At 36.6% G+C, this 16,157-nt stretch overlaps 2 protein-coding genes and 1 long non-coding RNA gene across 6 annotated transcripts; 1 reads left to right on the top strand and 2 right to left on the bottom strand.

Moving 5' to 3' along the window:
- Window positions 1–813: 813 nt before the first annotated feature.
- Window positions 814–5,080, bottom strand: LOC121263454 (ras-related protein RABC2a-like). Of its 4 annotated transcripts, none has more exons than XM_041166365.1 (6): window positions 4,535–5,080; window positions 3,792–3,860; window positions 3,089–3,151; window positions 2,394–2,515; window positions 2,058–2,186; window positions 814–1,133 (listed from the first exon to the last, which is right to left on the bottom strand). In XM_041166365.1, exons 1-6 carry the CDS (start codon window positions 4,674–4,676, stop codon window positions 1,014–1,016), a joined length of 645 nt encoding a protein of 214 aa, XP_041022299.1. In that variant the 5' UTR covers window positions 4,677–5,080; the 3' UTR covers window positions 814–1,013. The 4 variants fall into 4 exon arrangements, with proteins under 4 accessions (XP_041022299.1, XP_041022292.1, XP_041022315.1 ...); XM_041166358.1 differs by having other exon boundaries at window positions 3,089–3,154; window positions 4,535–5,067; XM_041166381.1 differs by having other exon boundaries at window positions 814–1,127; window positions 4,535–5,061.
- A 2,226-nt stretch (window positions 5,081–7,306) lies between these two features.
- Window positions 7,307–11,341, top strand: LOC121263448 (NAC domain containing protein 50-like). Its single transcript, XM_041166346.1, is given in 5 exon segments — window positions 7,307–7,647; window positions 8,010–8,201; window positions 8,204–8,292; window positions 9,064–9,375; window positions 10,563–11,341. Coding segments are annotated over 5 exon segments (1,392 nt in total). The 5' UTR covers window positions 7,307–7,451; the 3' UTR covers window positions 11,166–11,341.
- A 1,174-nt stretch (window positions 11,342–12,515) lies between these two features.
- Window positions 12,516–12,734, bottom strand: LOC121263445. The gene is made up of 2 exons (XR_005940262.1): window positions 12,680–12,734; window positions 12,516–12,576 (listed from the first exon to the last, which is right to left on the bottom strand). It is a non-coding gene; the product is annotated as an uncharacterized LOC121263445 (long non-coding RNA).
- Between the last annotated feature and the right edge of the window lie 3,423 nt (window positions 12,735–16,157).

Here is a 16,157-nt window from a genome sequence, read left to right as displayed (position 1 = left end):
ATTCGAGGAAACTTTAATGTTCTAGATAATGATGTCCCGAGTTCTCTTTATGAACCCTTCAATTCTCGAGTCGTTCAATATGCTCAAGAAGTGAATAATGATAGGGACGCGGGAGTTTTGTAAATGCTGATGTGGTACTGCCACGTGCTGCTAGCATGAACAGTAAATTCCTTCATTAAAAAAATAAAAATAAAAATAGTGTTAATGAAACGAGGAGAGTCAATAAAAATCTTCATCTCGAGGTAAACTGAAGGATAAGAAAAATACACCGATCACAAAATTTATATAGGTATTCAGTGATACAATGCGCAGCGACTGAAATGATTTTTGGTTGAATACCCCCATTAGAATTCCTAATTGTATTATTCATATAGATAGTGGCAATGACCCACCTTGAATTCATCTTAATTTATATATATATATATACACACACACACAGGCATGCTTGTTGAGAAAAAAAAAAAAAAAACAAACGAGGAGAGTGAAATATCACAGTTTCTCGTACTGTTGGCTTCTTAAAAATAATTATAAACGACTTCACTTGTGAGAAAAATAAACAGTTTTGAGAAATAAGTGGGCGGTAATCAGAGTCTTAGGAAAAGTAGAAGGCCAGTATGATGATGTCGCAACTTGCAAAAATATCTCGTATCTGGACATGTATACTAGAAACAGTTTCGGAGACAACCAAAACTCCACTTCATGTATTTCATTCACATGTTTACAAGTAATCTTAAATGCGTCAAAGTAAACTCAAGGCCACCACCTATTTACATGAACTACAAGATGTCTTATTCAAAAAAAAAACTACAAGATGTCACGAGACTCCCAAAAATTTTGCAAAACTATTATAGAAGTGGGAAAAAGATTTGGAAAACGCTTGCCCGTCAGATTGTGAAGGTGTGTCTTGAGATGATGCAGTCATCTGATAGCATTCAGCCACTTCTTGAGGTCTTCTAATTTGTTGCAGCAAGTTCTAGTTGTTGTGTTGTAGCTTTATATTGCATCAATTTACTTCAGGAGCAGCAACCACCAGTACTACTAGATGTTGGGTCTACCTTCTTCTGTGCTAAAATTTGTCTCTTCACAACTGCGGATCCGTTTTCCAATAAACTTGGAACCTCGAGTATCTGTAACTATAATGGGTTAGTCTGGTTAAAATGTGTAAAGAATGTAATGAGAAATAAGCCATGAAACACTTGACTTAAAAATAACAGCCAATGAAATAAATTGATGAGGATGACAAATGGATTTAAAACAATTCCAGGCAAAAAAATAAATGTTCATTTTTCATCATCAATGATCCTCTTTCTAAGAGGTTAGAGAACATGAAAGTACGACTGTCTGACCTCAGCAGAAATCAAGCTGACATCTTTGGCTTTGGATGGCATTACCATTAATACTAACCTGTTTTTCTTTGTATAATAGACCATATCAGACCTAACATTTGCTTTGTCCAACTGCATTATAAAGATACCTGATGTTTAGCGGTCAAACCAAATCAATAGGAGATTCATGGCGGTATAACAGGCTGATCTTCCCCATGAGCTCACATCGACGTGGTAAACTTCTGGTGTCAATTTATATAACTTAGGTACATTTTCCACTAGAAATCTGTAAGCAATTCTCTTGGTCATAGAAGAATGCTTATCATTTTAATATTTATAAGCACCACTGTGAGAAGACCCTTCAGGTTGTAAGGTAATCTTGCTATTAGCTAGTGAATCTTGAAAACTCTTGCAGTAAGGAATCAAAATTGTATGATGGACAAAATTACTCTTTTCATTCTTTGAAAGGCGTCATTCTAGAAGTATTGCACTACATAGGCTGGATGGTTTAGATGAAATATTATCAATCAAAACAGCTCAACTCAATATGCCTTAATTCCATCTAAATTGCAATCCGTTATCATCGATCAAAACAGGGCAGACTTTTTTCCTCCAATAGAATCGTGAACATTAAAAAAAAAAAGTGGAACATTGTGTGGCACAAGCTATATTGATGCACATTGATGTACAAGATGACAGTTAAACAATGCAAGCTTCGTTGAAATGGAATACCTTTAATGTGAGATCTTTAAAGCACTGTTGAACATTCTCTCTAGTTTTTGCACTACATTCAAGAAAAAACCATTTATGTTCTTGTGCAAGGGCCAATCCTTCTTCTCTTGTTACAGCCCTCTCTGTATCCTGAGAATATGTTTCACACTATAAGACCAAGAAACCCCAGCTGGTTGGAAACATGAAGCTTATATCTGTTCTTAGATGTACTCATTTTCAATTAATATAAAAATAAATTCAGCGCTAAATACACTTTATATATAGTCGCTGAACTGCTATTCACAAACAAACAATTGTCTTTTCAAAGTAGGAAAAGATGGTGTACATACAACTCACCCTATCAACCTTATTCCCCAGAAGGATTTTGACACACTCATGATTAGTGGAGTAGAGCTGTACTTCCTTTGCCCATATGTCCAACACGTTTGTAAAGGTTTCACGCCGTGTCACATCATACACTAAAGTGAGAAAACATATCACAGACCAGTTAGACTTCCAATCATCATAGCAAGAGCATGATCCCAAACTCATGGAATTTAAAAAGTTCATTAGTTGATAAGCATGACTACATGAAAATGCGTTGAACAACTTCGTGCCCTATTTTTATTGCATACAAATGTAAGACCAACGTGATAGCAAGAAAAGGGAATGAGGATGTGGAACTGAGAAACTATCCTGCTATATGTAAAGTTAATAAAGCTGCACAGAGGTCAGAAAAAAAATAAATAAATAAGACCTGGTATAGTTATGTATCACAAGAAACAGAAGCTAACAGTACTAGGTAACTGTCATGCGCCATATCTCATGACGAGAACCAAATGTCAAGGAGTTCTATACAATGCCGGACAAGCAAAACAAAAAAGCAGAATATCTACATGCATAAGTAAGAGTACTTCGTTGGAGCGAATAGCATAAATGATTACAAGATCTTGTGCTTAAGAAATTTCAATATTTTTATTATATAAACCTACTTAACTGCCAACATAAACTATATGTTCAAGCAATATGTTCTCACAATTAAAGTGGCATACCGAGAATAATTCCATGAGAACCTCTGTAGTAAGAGCTTGTTAACGTTCCGAACCTTTCCTGTCCTGCTGCAAACACAACACAGATTATTAGAAAGCCAATTACAGCTAACTGACAACAGAAAAATCAAAATCAAATTTGGTATTTGTCTGAACATAGTAGGGCTGATTTTTTTTCACAGCATTAAACCATATAAGAAAAGAAGTATTGGCAGTGATAACATGAAAACTTGCCTTCCTTCTAGACCTATGATATATGAAAATTTACTCCTATTTAACACTTCATCAAGTGTAGACTCTACATTGCAATTCACAGATTTGTGTAGACACCCATCGGTTAGCATTTTTTCGCCATGAATTTGCAATATTTTTTCCCTAGGATACCTTTCGTGCAATATCTCTGCAAAACTTGTGAAAGCAATCAAATTTTTGTGATCATTCGGGTATTATTTCAATTAGTGATATCCTTGCTTCTTGGGCGAAATAATCAATGAGCCATAGAAGGTCTTTATGGGGAGATTGGTTAATGTACGAAAAAAAAAACTCCATATATGCATCAAAACCAATGACTGCATCGAAGGAAGAGAGTGGTGAATTATTCCTATGAACTCTCACTTACAAATGTATAAACAATAAAAATCATCTAGAAAATTCCTTGGAGGAAGTTAAAATGAAGATATGATTCCAAATAGATTTAGCAAGTTACCTGTGTCCCAAATTGTAAGCTTCAATCTTTTTCCACCAATTGTGAGCAGCTTTACCTTAAAATCCACACCTGGAAGTAGTTGAGAATATAATGAAGATCAATGGTGCCACATACAAAGAAAGAAAATGTTGAACCCTGGGGGCTAAATGGACACGAATAGAATAGTTTATAACAGATATAAAGCCCTTCGCCAAATAAAATGGTACTCTGAGTCATTCCATGATCCATCCACAGAACTGAAACTAAGCAGTCAAATAAAATAAGAAATATTGTCCTCGAGCTTCCATCAAGTGCAATCTCCTATTTCTATATAGTTGCAATTCAATTCATAACAACCCTATGAATGCCCAATAACCACTATGCAAACATGAGAGTCATGCGTCCTACACAACACAGATATTATTTTTCAATCCTGATTTAAGAAATCACCTTCTCTAGCCCTTTCGTTGAAGCCACTTACAACTTACCGAGTCTCCAATTCTAGTCCCAGAAAATTTTACATACTGAACACATGAAAAAAATATTGTTTCTGCAAGTAAAAATTTCTAAAAAATCTACTGAGCTGTACATGCTGAACCACTCAAAGAACCAAGAAATAAATTACAGTTTGGAAAGACAAAAGCCTCAATGTTTCCGAAGAGTTTATAAGCAATGTTTTTTGGCACGACTGGCTCTTGAATTTCAAACAGAACACACAAGAACTCATGTTGACGAGAATGTAGAGGAAGAGACAGATTGTGTACCAATGGTGGGGGACAGGTCATGAACCAAGTTGGAGATGAAACTGAGAAGAAGGCTGCTCTTGCCAACACAAGAATCACCAATCAACAGTATCTTGAACGAGTAATCATAACTGTTATTCCTTCCTTTGGAATGAGAGCCCATCCCTCTTTACACCACTCGAAAACTCTCTTTTTCTTTTCCTCTTCTCAGTTCTCTGTAAATTGTTGTATCTCATTTCTCTTCTCCATCTAAATCATTAACAAAACACACACCTTGAAATTAGAAACACGGTTCAGAGATATCGAGGGTTCAGAACGATGAACAAAATGCGAAATTTCGTGGGGCAGATGAGACAGCGGTGGTGGGGTTGGCGGGTAGTGTACGTGTGAGACACTGTAGACTTTATAGTTAAACAAGCAAAAATGGCGATTCGGATCGTTCGATGCGTCCACGCGCCTTTGCAGGCGCCTTGTACCCGGAGAGCTTTGACGTTTAGTAGTTTGTACCCTCGTGCATAATTGGCACCTTCCCAGTTCCCACCGCCGCTTCAGATCGAATTTCTCTCCCACAGGCTACAGTGACTAGCTTGCTACGTTTAGGTTAATAAGCCCAATGGCCAAGCCAGCAGATGAAAGTCAATACTCTCCCATTTGCATTGCAAATGGCACTTGCTTTATGCGCCAACTTACGAGGCAATTGATTTTTTTTCCTTATGGGATGTAAAATTATCACAAGGATTATGACAGAGACACAGATTCAGTGTACGACTCATGAACAGTGATTTACTGTTCACTAAAATGAAAATATTATTCCTGTGTCTGTCCCATACGTGTACACGAGTCCGTATCTTTAGCCGCTTGGAAGTATAAACGAACTACCAAATTATATTTGAGAGGAGAACTGGAGCCAGGACTAGGAGGTCCAGCTCAAGGAGCCAAGCCAAAGAAAATGAGTGTTTACTTTACGCGCCTGCAATGGCAAAGGAGCAGAGGTGAGCTATGCCTTTGCGGAGTATGTGTTCGGCAAGTAAAGTCTACTAGCAGTGCCACAGGAAGACAAGTGTTCACCATGCAACCAACACGCAACTACATCTACCAGGCAGAATCCAGCAGCTGCCTGCATCATCTCCTGATTAATCCATTGGAATTCCTGGAAAGTAAGGTTAAAAAACATCTGAATCCGACATGCTGGGTCCCGCCATACATCGCCGTCACTATACCGTAGTTAGACCAACGACCCGATCTTAAACGGATATTCTTAAATTTAAAAATTATTTCCATATTTCATTTAATTGACACGTAAAAGTAGAAAAAAAAAACAAAAAAAGGAAGAAAGGAAAGCGATGGGCACTCCATGCAGAATCACGGCTAGTGGCACGGGCGGCCAGATATAAAGAGACAGCTCAGCTAGCTGTTTGAACTTCAGCATTTTGTCTTTTTTAGTAGGCAAGGCAAGGCAAGGCAAGGCAATGTAACTTGCGTTCTAAGTTCATGAATGCAATGTAGCTATAATTGATATTTGAGGGTGGTACTTAACTTATAAGCAAGCTGGCAGGGATCAAAGAAATCTCAGTCTCTAGACTTGATCAGTCGTATGATTTAGAATATGATGTTCATGAAAACAAAAGGGACATTATTCGATACCCTCACACATCGTTCACATGATCTTAGACTTCATCTTATAAGAGACCTCTTCAATGTTTTTTTGTACCGGTTATAAGGTAGTATATTAATTTTACGGTTGCTGACTATGATCAAATATAAAGGGTTTGGTACTCACACAAGTCGTACTGTAGATCATCAAGGATTCAAGAAGAAGACAGGATTAACCAATCATGATACGAATCATAATTTTGGAAGTCACCAACAAGAATTTTCTTGCCGGGGTCAAGAATCCGATGACAACGTACTTATCGTATAGTCTTTGACATATCATTGGTTCCACACATAAATCCTGGCAATATCAAAGCCGCACGTCTGGTGCTTTTCAGGGTCATGCAGAAGCAATAGCGGCCAGCAAACCGATCTTTGCTGCCTGCACTTTCCCAGTTTTCACTCGACCTTTTCTCTTTTCTGGAATGTGCACTGTCCACACGTTATGGGATGGAATATATTCGGATTTCAGATGATAAAAAGGGAAGGAAATGTATATATTTTTGGGCAGGAAGAGATCATGCAATTGCAGTCATCATTTACCATACAAATCTCTCTCCAAACTTAATTACTTTCCTGATGAGCATTTGTAGTAGTTAGATTCTACGCAACAATTACAGCAAGGATATTATATATTATTGTTAGACCAATTAAATTAATTCGAAGCTACCTACTATTTGAGTGAAGGCCAGATTAGTAGTATTTGTTTCATACACTTCCTAATTGCTTTGAAAACATTAATCTACACAACTTTGGTAGGGTAATATATAGTTTCAAGAGGAGTGCTAGAGTCACACGAATAGATTACATAAAAATAATCTCATAAACTGATGTGATTCTATCTAATTCGTTAGATAATAAAAGTAATTTTCTAGTCTGACGAATCGCATCAAACCATATCAGTTTATGAAATTACTTTATATAATTATTTTGTGATTAAAATATTTTCATTCTGAAAATGCTTATATCTTCTGTATTATCGCAGCGTGTTTAATTAATTTTATCCTTTGTTTCTCTTTTCCATATTTGGGTTAGTTGATTGCATTTTGAATTTTTCCGTCTTTTGAGTTATTACTTGCATCCATTTCCGGGAAAAAAGAAGTCAAGTACACAACAGCAAAGACAAAAAAAAAATTAAAAAAACAAGAAACGGAAAAGGAAAATCGCATTGTGCCTTGTAATCGAAGGTACGCCTTTGTTTCTTCAGCCTCACTCAAAGGCGTCATCCCTGCCAACCCCAAAAACCCTAGCCTTCGTTTCCTACCAAGGACCAACAATTTCAACCATGGGCCGTGACACGCCGCCAGTACCGGCAACGCCCGCGACAGCGCCGGCATATCTGGCACCGGGGTTCAGATTTCACCCTACAGACGAAGAGTTGGTGATATATTACCTGAAGCGCAAGGTCAGCGGCAAACGCTTCCAAATCAATGCCATATCCGAGGTCGACATCTACAAAAGCGAGCCTTGGGACCTCGCAGGTGACCTCTCTCTTTGTGCTAGTTCTGTTACGAATATAATTATATTCACCAATACAATATATACGTATAATAGCCATTTCCTCTCGAGGAAGCTATCTCTTGATTTTGTAATTTGTGGTTGCCGTATGGGTGTGAGGTGTGAAAGTGAACAGTGGATGCGTAGAATTTCCCCTTCTCGCTTACATCTTTTTTGGCTCTCTTTTTTCCTTTCTGTCTATGCGTTTCCTTCTTTGAGCAATAATCTTTTTCGGTGGTTTGCAAGTGGTTGTTATATTTGATTTTCTTGTAATTGGTATATTTTTTAAATGGATTCTTTTGTACTTTGTTTTTCTTTTCTTTTATTTTTTTAAATGGGTGTTTAGGTAAGTCGGGGTTGAAGACCAGGGACCAAGAGTGGTACTTTTTTAGTGCATTGGATAAGAAGTATGGCAATGGGGCGAGAATGAACAGAGCTACAAACAAAGGGTACTGGAAGGCGACGGGGAACGACCGGGAAATCCGTCACGGATCTAAGATAGTGGGGCTGAAGAAAACTCTGGTTTTTCATGGTGGGCGAGCCCGGGTGGGTTACGGACCAATTGGGTCATGCACGAGTACAGGCTTGTTGAGGAGGAATTGGAGAAAGCTCGGGTTGGAGTCACGCAGGTGAGGCTGTGGCAAAAATGTGGTTAATTTTTTTATGCATTTTTTTACCTTTGTTTAGTCGGGAAAAGTATATCAAATGAGGTGAAATGTGATTTGGAACGCTTCTGGTGTTTTGGTTTCACTGTATGAAAAATCACACCTTTTTTTTTCTTTTTTTTTTTTTTTTTTTGATAAAAGTAATGAAAAATCACACCGTTTGGGACATCTAGTTGATGTTAGGGAACCGGATGAGAGTGTTTATCTGGGGTTCTCTCAGAAGTGAGAATCTCAATTTAGGGGTTCAAAAAGTTATTTGTTTCATGCACTTTCTCAGCAGCCAGAAAGCATTTTTGTTTTGTTCTGTTTTGCTAACTGAAAATACGGCCAGCTACTCGTGTTTCTTTATCAGGTCCAGGTTGTGGTTAGTCGGGTTCATGTATATGAGCCATTTAATTAGAAGAGTCAGATTCCTCAACTTTAACCCGCTATTTTACTGTTGGGTTCGCTGGTTATGATAAAATGATCAACTTTAAAGCGTGTGGGTTCAGGTTGTATCAAATCGAGTTTGGATCATATATCAGTTAACCCCAACCCAACAGTTTAATTAGATGAGTCAAACCTCTCAACCCCAACCTACTAATTTATTTTTGGGTTCGCAAGTCATATTGATAGTTCAAAGTGAAAACATATAGATGCTATTATTGTGATCTTTGTCATTATTATCAAAATCATCACCACTATTATTATTTTAATGTCAAAATTTTTATGTTTTGTGTTATTCTTTTGGTGAAGGATGCCTATGTGCTGTGTAGAGTATTCCATAAGAATAACATAGGGCCACCAAATAGCCATCGATATGCACCCTTTATTGAAGAGGAATGGGATGATGGTATACCAGCTTTTCTTCCTGGCGAAGAGGCCAGGATTCAAGCGGTAGCTGACCCGGATTCACATGCTAAAGAAGCTAGCCATGATGCACGTGTCAAAGAAGCTGGCCTTGGTGCATTTGTTGAAGGGAATAGCCATAGCGCAAATTTTGAGACTTATGGTGAGTGTGTTGAGAACCGCCAGGATTCATTTGTTGAAGGGAATAATTTTGATCAGGTATGTTCTTTTTCTGAGTTTTATTTTTTTGCTTAATTTAGCAAACATTTCGTTGAGGTGTTGTACTATAGATGCTGATTTGTACCATGTTATAGTTGCAAAAACATGAAGTGATAACACAAGTAATGTGCAGACATTCAAACAGGCAGGTGCATTGTGCACCAAGATTTTGATTGAATTTCGTTGGATCAAATAATGATTTGATTGAAAATCTTTCCCATGTATAGGCACATTTTGTTTCTGAGATTTCTTTCCATATTGGTTGTTCGCTGAATTAATAAATCACTTTTAAAAATTTCCCATTGTGGTCATTTATTTGATTTATTAAAAAAATCAATGAGACAGAAGGTGCCTTTCTCTTTTTTCTTCCGTTGTCATATTTTATGTCTAAGACTTGTTACAAGTTGGAGACAAAATTATGAGATTGGAAACGTGCCGTTTTGTAATTCTGTCAGTTTATTAAGAGGGATGGCTATGTAACTCTCACAAATTGAAATTCCCAAGATTTGTCAGCAAGTCCATAATCTTCAAATGTTGATGCATCAACAAGGAAGGAAAGATTGACAGCGGAGCACTTTTGAGGTTAAGGTTTAATGAGTGTCAGGGAGTAGACTATCCTTAGATTTGTGGAGAAGACTTTAATGTTCTTTGGTTCTTGCATGTGAAAAGGGATTTTATAAAATTTGTAATGCCACAAGGAAGTACTCCGAGTTTGGGTAAGGGCGCGTTGTATTATATGGTTCTGTTGGTTGGGAATGCCACATAGATCTGATGATCATAGCACATAGATCTAATGGTGTAATGTTCTATTGGATTACACCATTGTCCTTAAATCCCTATTTATGATCCTGCTGCTCTCCTGCTAGGTTTATGGGCTTGATAGGAGAGGTTTTGTTTTAAGAATGTATCGGCAGAGGTTGACGTGACCATGCGATTAACCGGCAAGGTGGAGTGATATCGATTGTGCACCTCACCATAGATAATAGATATTGGTTGTGATCTAGTGATATGAATGGATGCATATAATTCGCAGACACAGATATAGAGTATCTTATCTTCATATATATATATATATATATATCCGTTATCTTTGATGCCTTTTAACCATGTATTATGTAGCTCCTAAACTTTGTATCTTCAACCATCATTACATAAAATTACATTCCAATGCTGGTTGATCGATGCAGGATACTCGGTCCATTAATGATGCTCCTCCTGGGAGTGCTAATGAAGTCCCAAGAGATTCTCAAATTGCAGCGGTCGACTGCAAGAGTGAGAGAATTGATGATTGTCCTTCACGGTCCATGGCTAATCCAAGACTCCCTCTAATATATAAAAGAAGGCGTCATTGCGAATCGAACTCTAACCATTCAAATGTTTCCGAGACTTCAACTAGGATTAGTCAAGATCATTGTTCATCAACAACCACCACCGAAGCTACAGCATTGACCATGACGACAAGTACCACCATGACCACAGCAGCTCCTAGAAATTTTCTCTCTGCACTGGTGGAATATTCTCTATTAGAATCCATCGATCCCAAAGATAGTCTTTCAGTTTCTCCTCCATTCGATCCTGCTAATCTTGGTTCATCTGTACCTCCTAGTTGCCTGAAATTCATACAAGAATTGCAAAATGAGCTCCATAAAATTTCAGTAGAGAGAGAGACATTGAAGTTTGAAACGATGAGTGCCCAAACCATGATTCGCATTCTTCAATCTCGAATCGAGCATTTGAACAAGGAAAATGAGGATTTGAGGAAGAGTATCGGAGATGCAAGTGAGCGGTAGTGTGCATGTAGTGTCATCTGTTGTTTTATTGTATGTCTCTGCAACTTACGAGGTGGCCTCGTGTCTCAATGTGAGATATATGTATTCTTTTTCAGGGCAAGTTTATTGAACTTTTGTTTGTAAGGTTTCATTTGGTTATGCAATATTTGGTTATGCAGTTTAAATAAGATGAAATGTTTCGTTAAAAATTGAATAAAATATAGTTATAATATAATTTTTTTTGTTTTTGTAAGAGTATCAAACCGATAAGGGGGTCGTTTTTAGTTTTTTTATACCCATGTCTTGCCAGGATGGGGTAATAATATATTCCAAAAAATAAAAATAAGAGATTGGGTAGTTTAGGATCAGACCTCTTAGATTATTCAAGTCTAAAGTTTGGTTAGAATCTTAATTTTTAGCTATAGTATCGACTTTTGATTAGGTAAATCCACATTAGACTAACTTCTTAAAGTCAAAATAATAATATTTGATAATAAAAAATAAATAAATAATTATACAACAATTCTTGAAACTAATAAACTAATTTTTGTCAACTCTTCTTCTGTTGCCCACTTTAAAACTGCATTATTTTTAGTCCAAATTTACTTCATGTTTAATATTCAAGAACTGAATTCATATAAAGGAATTCACAAGATTCCAACAAAGAGACGTGTTCTGTCGGTGCTCGGTCAATGCCGCGTGACTTCAACCCAAAGACCATATAATTGTTCTTACATATCACTTCTTGAAGCCCGTGGATTAAAGTCTGGAGTGGATTAACATCATGATATCTCTAAGTATCAGGAAAATGCACACATACAGGAAAATGTATCAGGCAAATACACATCTAGGAGATACCTCAGCAAATTGTAATGATTTGAACAAGTTTTTGGATGTAGTCAGAAAAATAAATCAGGATGCAAGCATAAAGAAGTCATTGATCATATTTATATCTCCAACTTCTCCTGTTCTCAATCTAAGGAAGCATGCACATACTGAGATCGGGTGCAACTATGTATATCATAATTAAGTCAAAAACGTTGAATGAGCTGCAGGTGTCAAAACTGGTAGAAAATCCAACAAGTCTTTGAATACCAATTGAATATTGCATACAACCATAGGACTAAGCTCTAAGCGCTTTCCAAGATAAACAGGCTAGCACTGCCCATTGCCAACACAGGAATCCATTACCCACAAACTCGAGTATAATTCAGCCAGTGGCCAAAAATTACAAAAAAAAATTTGGCAGTTGGGCTGATGGAGATGAAATCATTCAACCCCATATTTTAATAATTGATCTGCATGTTAAAAGTTACGGAATTTATATCATAGCATATGCAATCCAAGCCGGAAGATGGGTGTAGGAAGATAGTCAGCATCAGAGCCCGAACCATTTCAGTGAGAAATAATGTGTTTATGCTTCTTTCAAAAACTGCAGCCACTCAGGAAGCATCAGTAACTATTCCTTGCCCATGCTGGAAAAATTAGTTAAACCAATAGAGATCATAAACTTTTCCAATAAGTACTCTATGTACCAGAACTCCAGTCCTTTGAAATCTCCTTTACAAGCTGCTCTCTTTCTTCATCCTCAGTGGTTGGGGTAGTAGAAACATGTAAGAACCATAAAGGTTAAAACAAAAACAAAAACCCCAAAAAAAAATCTTCTATGCTATCTGAACTGGCTACGGCATAAAGGTTAAAAACTACAAAACAATAAATCCTGACACTGTTTTCAAGCCAGCAATGTGACCCAATGTGACCCATATGAACTGCAATTCTCCTGGATTTTCTCTTCAAAATATTTAAATATATACCTAAATCATATATATGACTTGAAGAGCAAAGCAAACCTTTTATGGTGCTGTATGGGTGAGTACTGAAACGCATCCCATAGTTATGCAAACCCAGCAATGCTTGTCCAGGAAAAGCCTAACCAATGGAGGATTAGAGGAAACACACATTAGACGGTGTAAATCCAACATCTCGTAGTAACTATGACTGGATGTTGTGAAAATGATGAGAACATTGATAAATAAAAGAGCACGAAAGGTGAACGAAAATGGTTAGGGCAGAAAAGTTCTTACAAGCAGTCAAGCGCGAAGAGCCTGAAGAGATTTGCGAGCTTGGATCGCGGCCACTGGGGAGAAATATCCAAGTCGAATAGCTTCTGCTTCGCCTACAGGTCGCCCGCGAATGGAATTGGAGGAGAGAGGAACAGCCAACTGACGCCAAATGCACAATGTTTTAAGCGAGGAGATTCGAATCGTTGAGGTCAGTTTGTAGCAAACCAAAATACCGAAATCGCAAATCAGTTTGTCAAAAATACCCAAATCGCGATTGTCTTGTGACAGATTTGTGGAGGAAATGCGACCTTCTGGACGACGATTCACCAGCAAGGCAACCTGTGACAGACCGGTGCTTGCGGGTTGAAGAAGACGAAGCCGAAGGATCAACGTGCTGGGAGAAGAAAGGAAAGACGAGGGAAATGATGCTTAAACAGTAACCCATCGAGTTTAGAGAGGATCTAAAATTTATGTAGATCAAGTGTTGAGCTTTGAATATTTGATTTGTCTAGTATGAAATTTTTTTTTTTCATATATAGCTAAAATTTAGATTTACATTGATATTTAGCTCGTAGTCTAGTTTAAATTTATAATTTATCTCAATTTATTTTAACTCATCTCATTATTATTTATAAATATTCATTAACTTTAACTCATAAATTTCATTAATATTCATAATTCATTTCATTATTATTTATAACTCATCTCATCTTACATTTGAATCCAAACAAGGCCGTCTCCCCAACGAGAACAGTGAATACTTGGGGTTTTGTAACTTCGTTCAACCTTTTATCACCAACCACTGACCAGCCATGACAGACAAAATGCAAACACAAACGCAAACCGAAACAGCTGTTTTTATGAGGCTGCAAAGTGGCCTTAGAGGTAACAGCAATGTTGATGAACAAAGACGTTCTGTGTGTTGGTTAAGGTCTTGGACTTGATAGAGATTGATATATGGGACACTCCACCTAAGTTGGAGGGATACCTACTCTATATTTTGGAGGGTTTTAGTTGACTTCTATAGTTACTAGGTTATAGATTGGACAGGAACAAATGGACTTTATTTGCATGAGTGGCACTTGGGAGCAGGTAGAGTGATAAAAACAATTTTAGATCAGCAAATTGAAAGCTGTCACATAGGTGTTTCTATAATTTTCTTTTTGCACCTTCACATAGGTGATAAATACAATTTATTTGAATCCTTCTCCACCCACGTGATGGTCTCACTCTCCCCTCATCTATCCCCCTCTCTCTCTCTCTCCAATACAATATGGTTCAAGATTTGTGAGACTGTGGTGAACCTTTCTTAAGCAATTAGCTCAACCCAACACTTCTCTTTTGATGAGAAAAACAGGAAAAAGATGCCCACCATAATAAACACCAATGAGGACTATGAGTACTTAAATCAAAGTTTTAAGTAAAGCTAAACAAACTAACCAAGAACGTGTACGACATCATCTGGACGGGCTACAAATCTAATTGCCTGCGAGAGAGCCTCTTTGCTTTCCTAGGCATCAAATGAGAGGCCTATGAGTATTTTAGTAGGGGCTGGACTTGGAGGGATCATTGTCTACTGCAAATTGGTCGACGGGGTTTTAAATGCAGCTGAATTCGTGCAAGGAGTTTCAATCATTTTGCTTTTATGATTCTTGTCGACAGAGGAAGCACAGACGATCAGCTCAAGAATATGTAGATGTTGAAAACAACATGATTAAGGTCAGCTGGAAAGTGTTTGCCATGACGCTGCAATCGGTGTTGCATGAGAGGGAGGGGCGGAGAAATCAACTGCGTAAGTGAGAAGACTTCGGGAGATTCTGAAGAGAGGGAGAAGAAGAGGAATATGTTATGTGTGGGAGAGAGAGAGAGAGGAGAAATTCTGTGTGCGGGTCCAGCTGTTTGGTTTATGCACATCTTACGTGGTCAATTTGTATTGATTGATGTAAAAAAACATTCTCATCTCACCGGCCTTGAGTTTTTTCCTATTTGCATATATACCTAATTAAGGTTGTACAGTTTGAATATAAGTAAGTTGACACACATGTTTAAATGTATAAAATATGTTAAAATGAATTAAATTTTTTTATAAAAAAATTGAAAAAGTAATAGATAGTAAGAAGATTGCACAAATCAAACACAAGTCAAATGAGATGATTTTTAGGCTACAATCATGTTACCACAATCCAGCAATAACTGCAAACTGTAACTATAGAAAGATTACAGCCACAACACTAGCGAATTTACTTTAAATAGATTTGTAAAGATTGTATATAAACTGTACAAATCATCAATGAATTTCGTGTGGAAAAATTTCATTGAAACAAAAGCATTGTTCAAATTCTTTCAATAGATCCCATTAATGATTATATTAAGATGGATTGAAGTGATTTTAAAATCAAAATATAGTCATCTGAAAAAAAAAAACAAAAAACAAAAAAATAAAATGAGGCTTGTTTGGAGCTTGAGATGAGATATAAAATTTTTATCTGATCTCATTTTATCTGATCTCATTTTATTTTTAAACATAATTCAAATATAAGATTTTTTAACCGATCATTACAATTTTTTCAAACTTTCAAATAAAAAATAATTCTAACTTTTCTAAATTTTTAAATAAAAATAATATTATAAAATTATATTCTTATAATATTTTAATTTTATTATATTTTTTATTTAACCTTTTCTCTTTATTTTTTAAAATTAAAAAAATATTTAATTCAAACTATTTTCTTACTATTTATAGATTATCTTATTAATATTTATAAAATTATTATTTTATCTTATTCTTCAAACCAGTCTTAATAAAAAAAGAAAATGAAAAGGCCAAAAAAAAAAAAAAAAGGGGATCAAAGGAGTGTATATTCTTCGTGCTTCCTTCCTTGCTCGCTAAGGACTCTGAAAAGTGAACATTCTAGAGAGAAAGTGATGTCTGTCTCATAAGTTATCCAAA

Source organism: Juglans microcarpa x Juglans regia, chromosome 1D, assembly GCF_004785595.1.
Source record: "Juglans microcarpa x Juglans regia isolate MS1-56 chromosome 1D, Jm3101_v1.0, whole genome shotgun sequence".
Lineage (NCBI taxonomy): Eukaryota > Viridiplantae > Streptophyta > Magnoliopsida > Fagales > Juglandaceae > Juglans > Juglans microcarpa x Juglans regia.
This window is presented reverse-complemented; position numbering and strand designations above follow the sequence as displayed.

Excerpts from the sequence above, each read along its gene's own strand:
- LOC121263454 (XM_041166358.1), bottom strand. The coding sequence starts at position 4,676 with ATGGGCTCTCATTCCAAAGGAAGGAATAACAGTTATGATTACTCGTTC. Across the intron at positions 3,861-4,534 it reads TGACCTGTCCCCCACCATTG|GTGTGGATTTTAAGGTAAAG; the intron begins GTACACAATCTG and ends AACTACTTCCAG. Across the intron at positions 2,187-2,393 it reads TGGGGAATAAGGTTGATAGG|GATACAGAGAGGGCTGTAAC; the intron begins GTGAGTTGTATG and ends ACATATTCTCAG.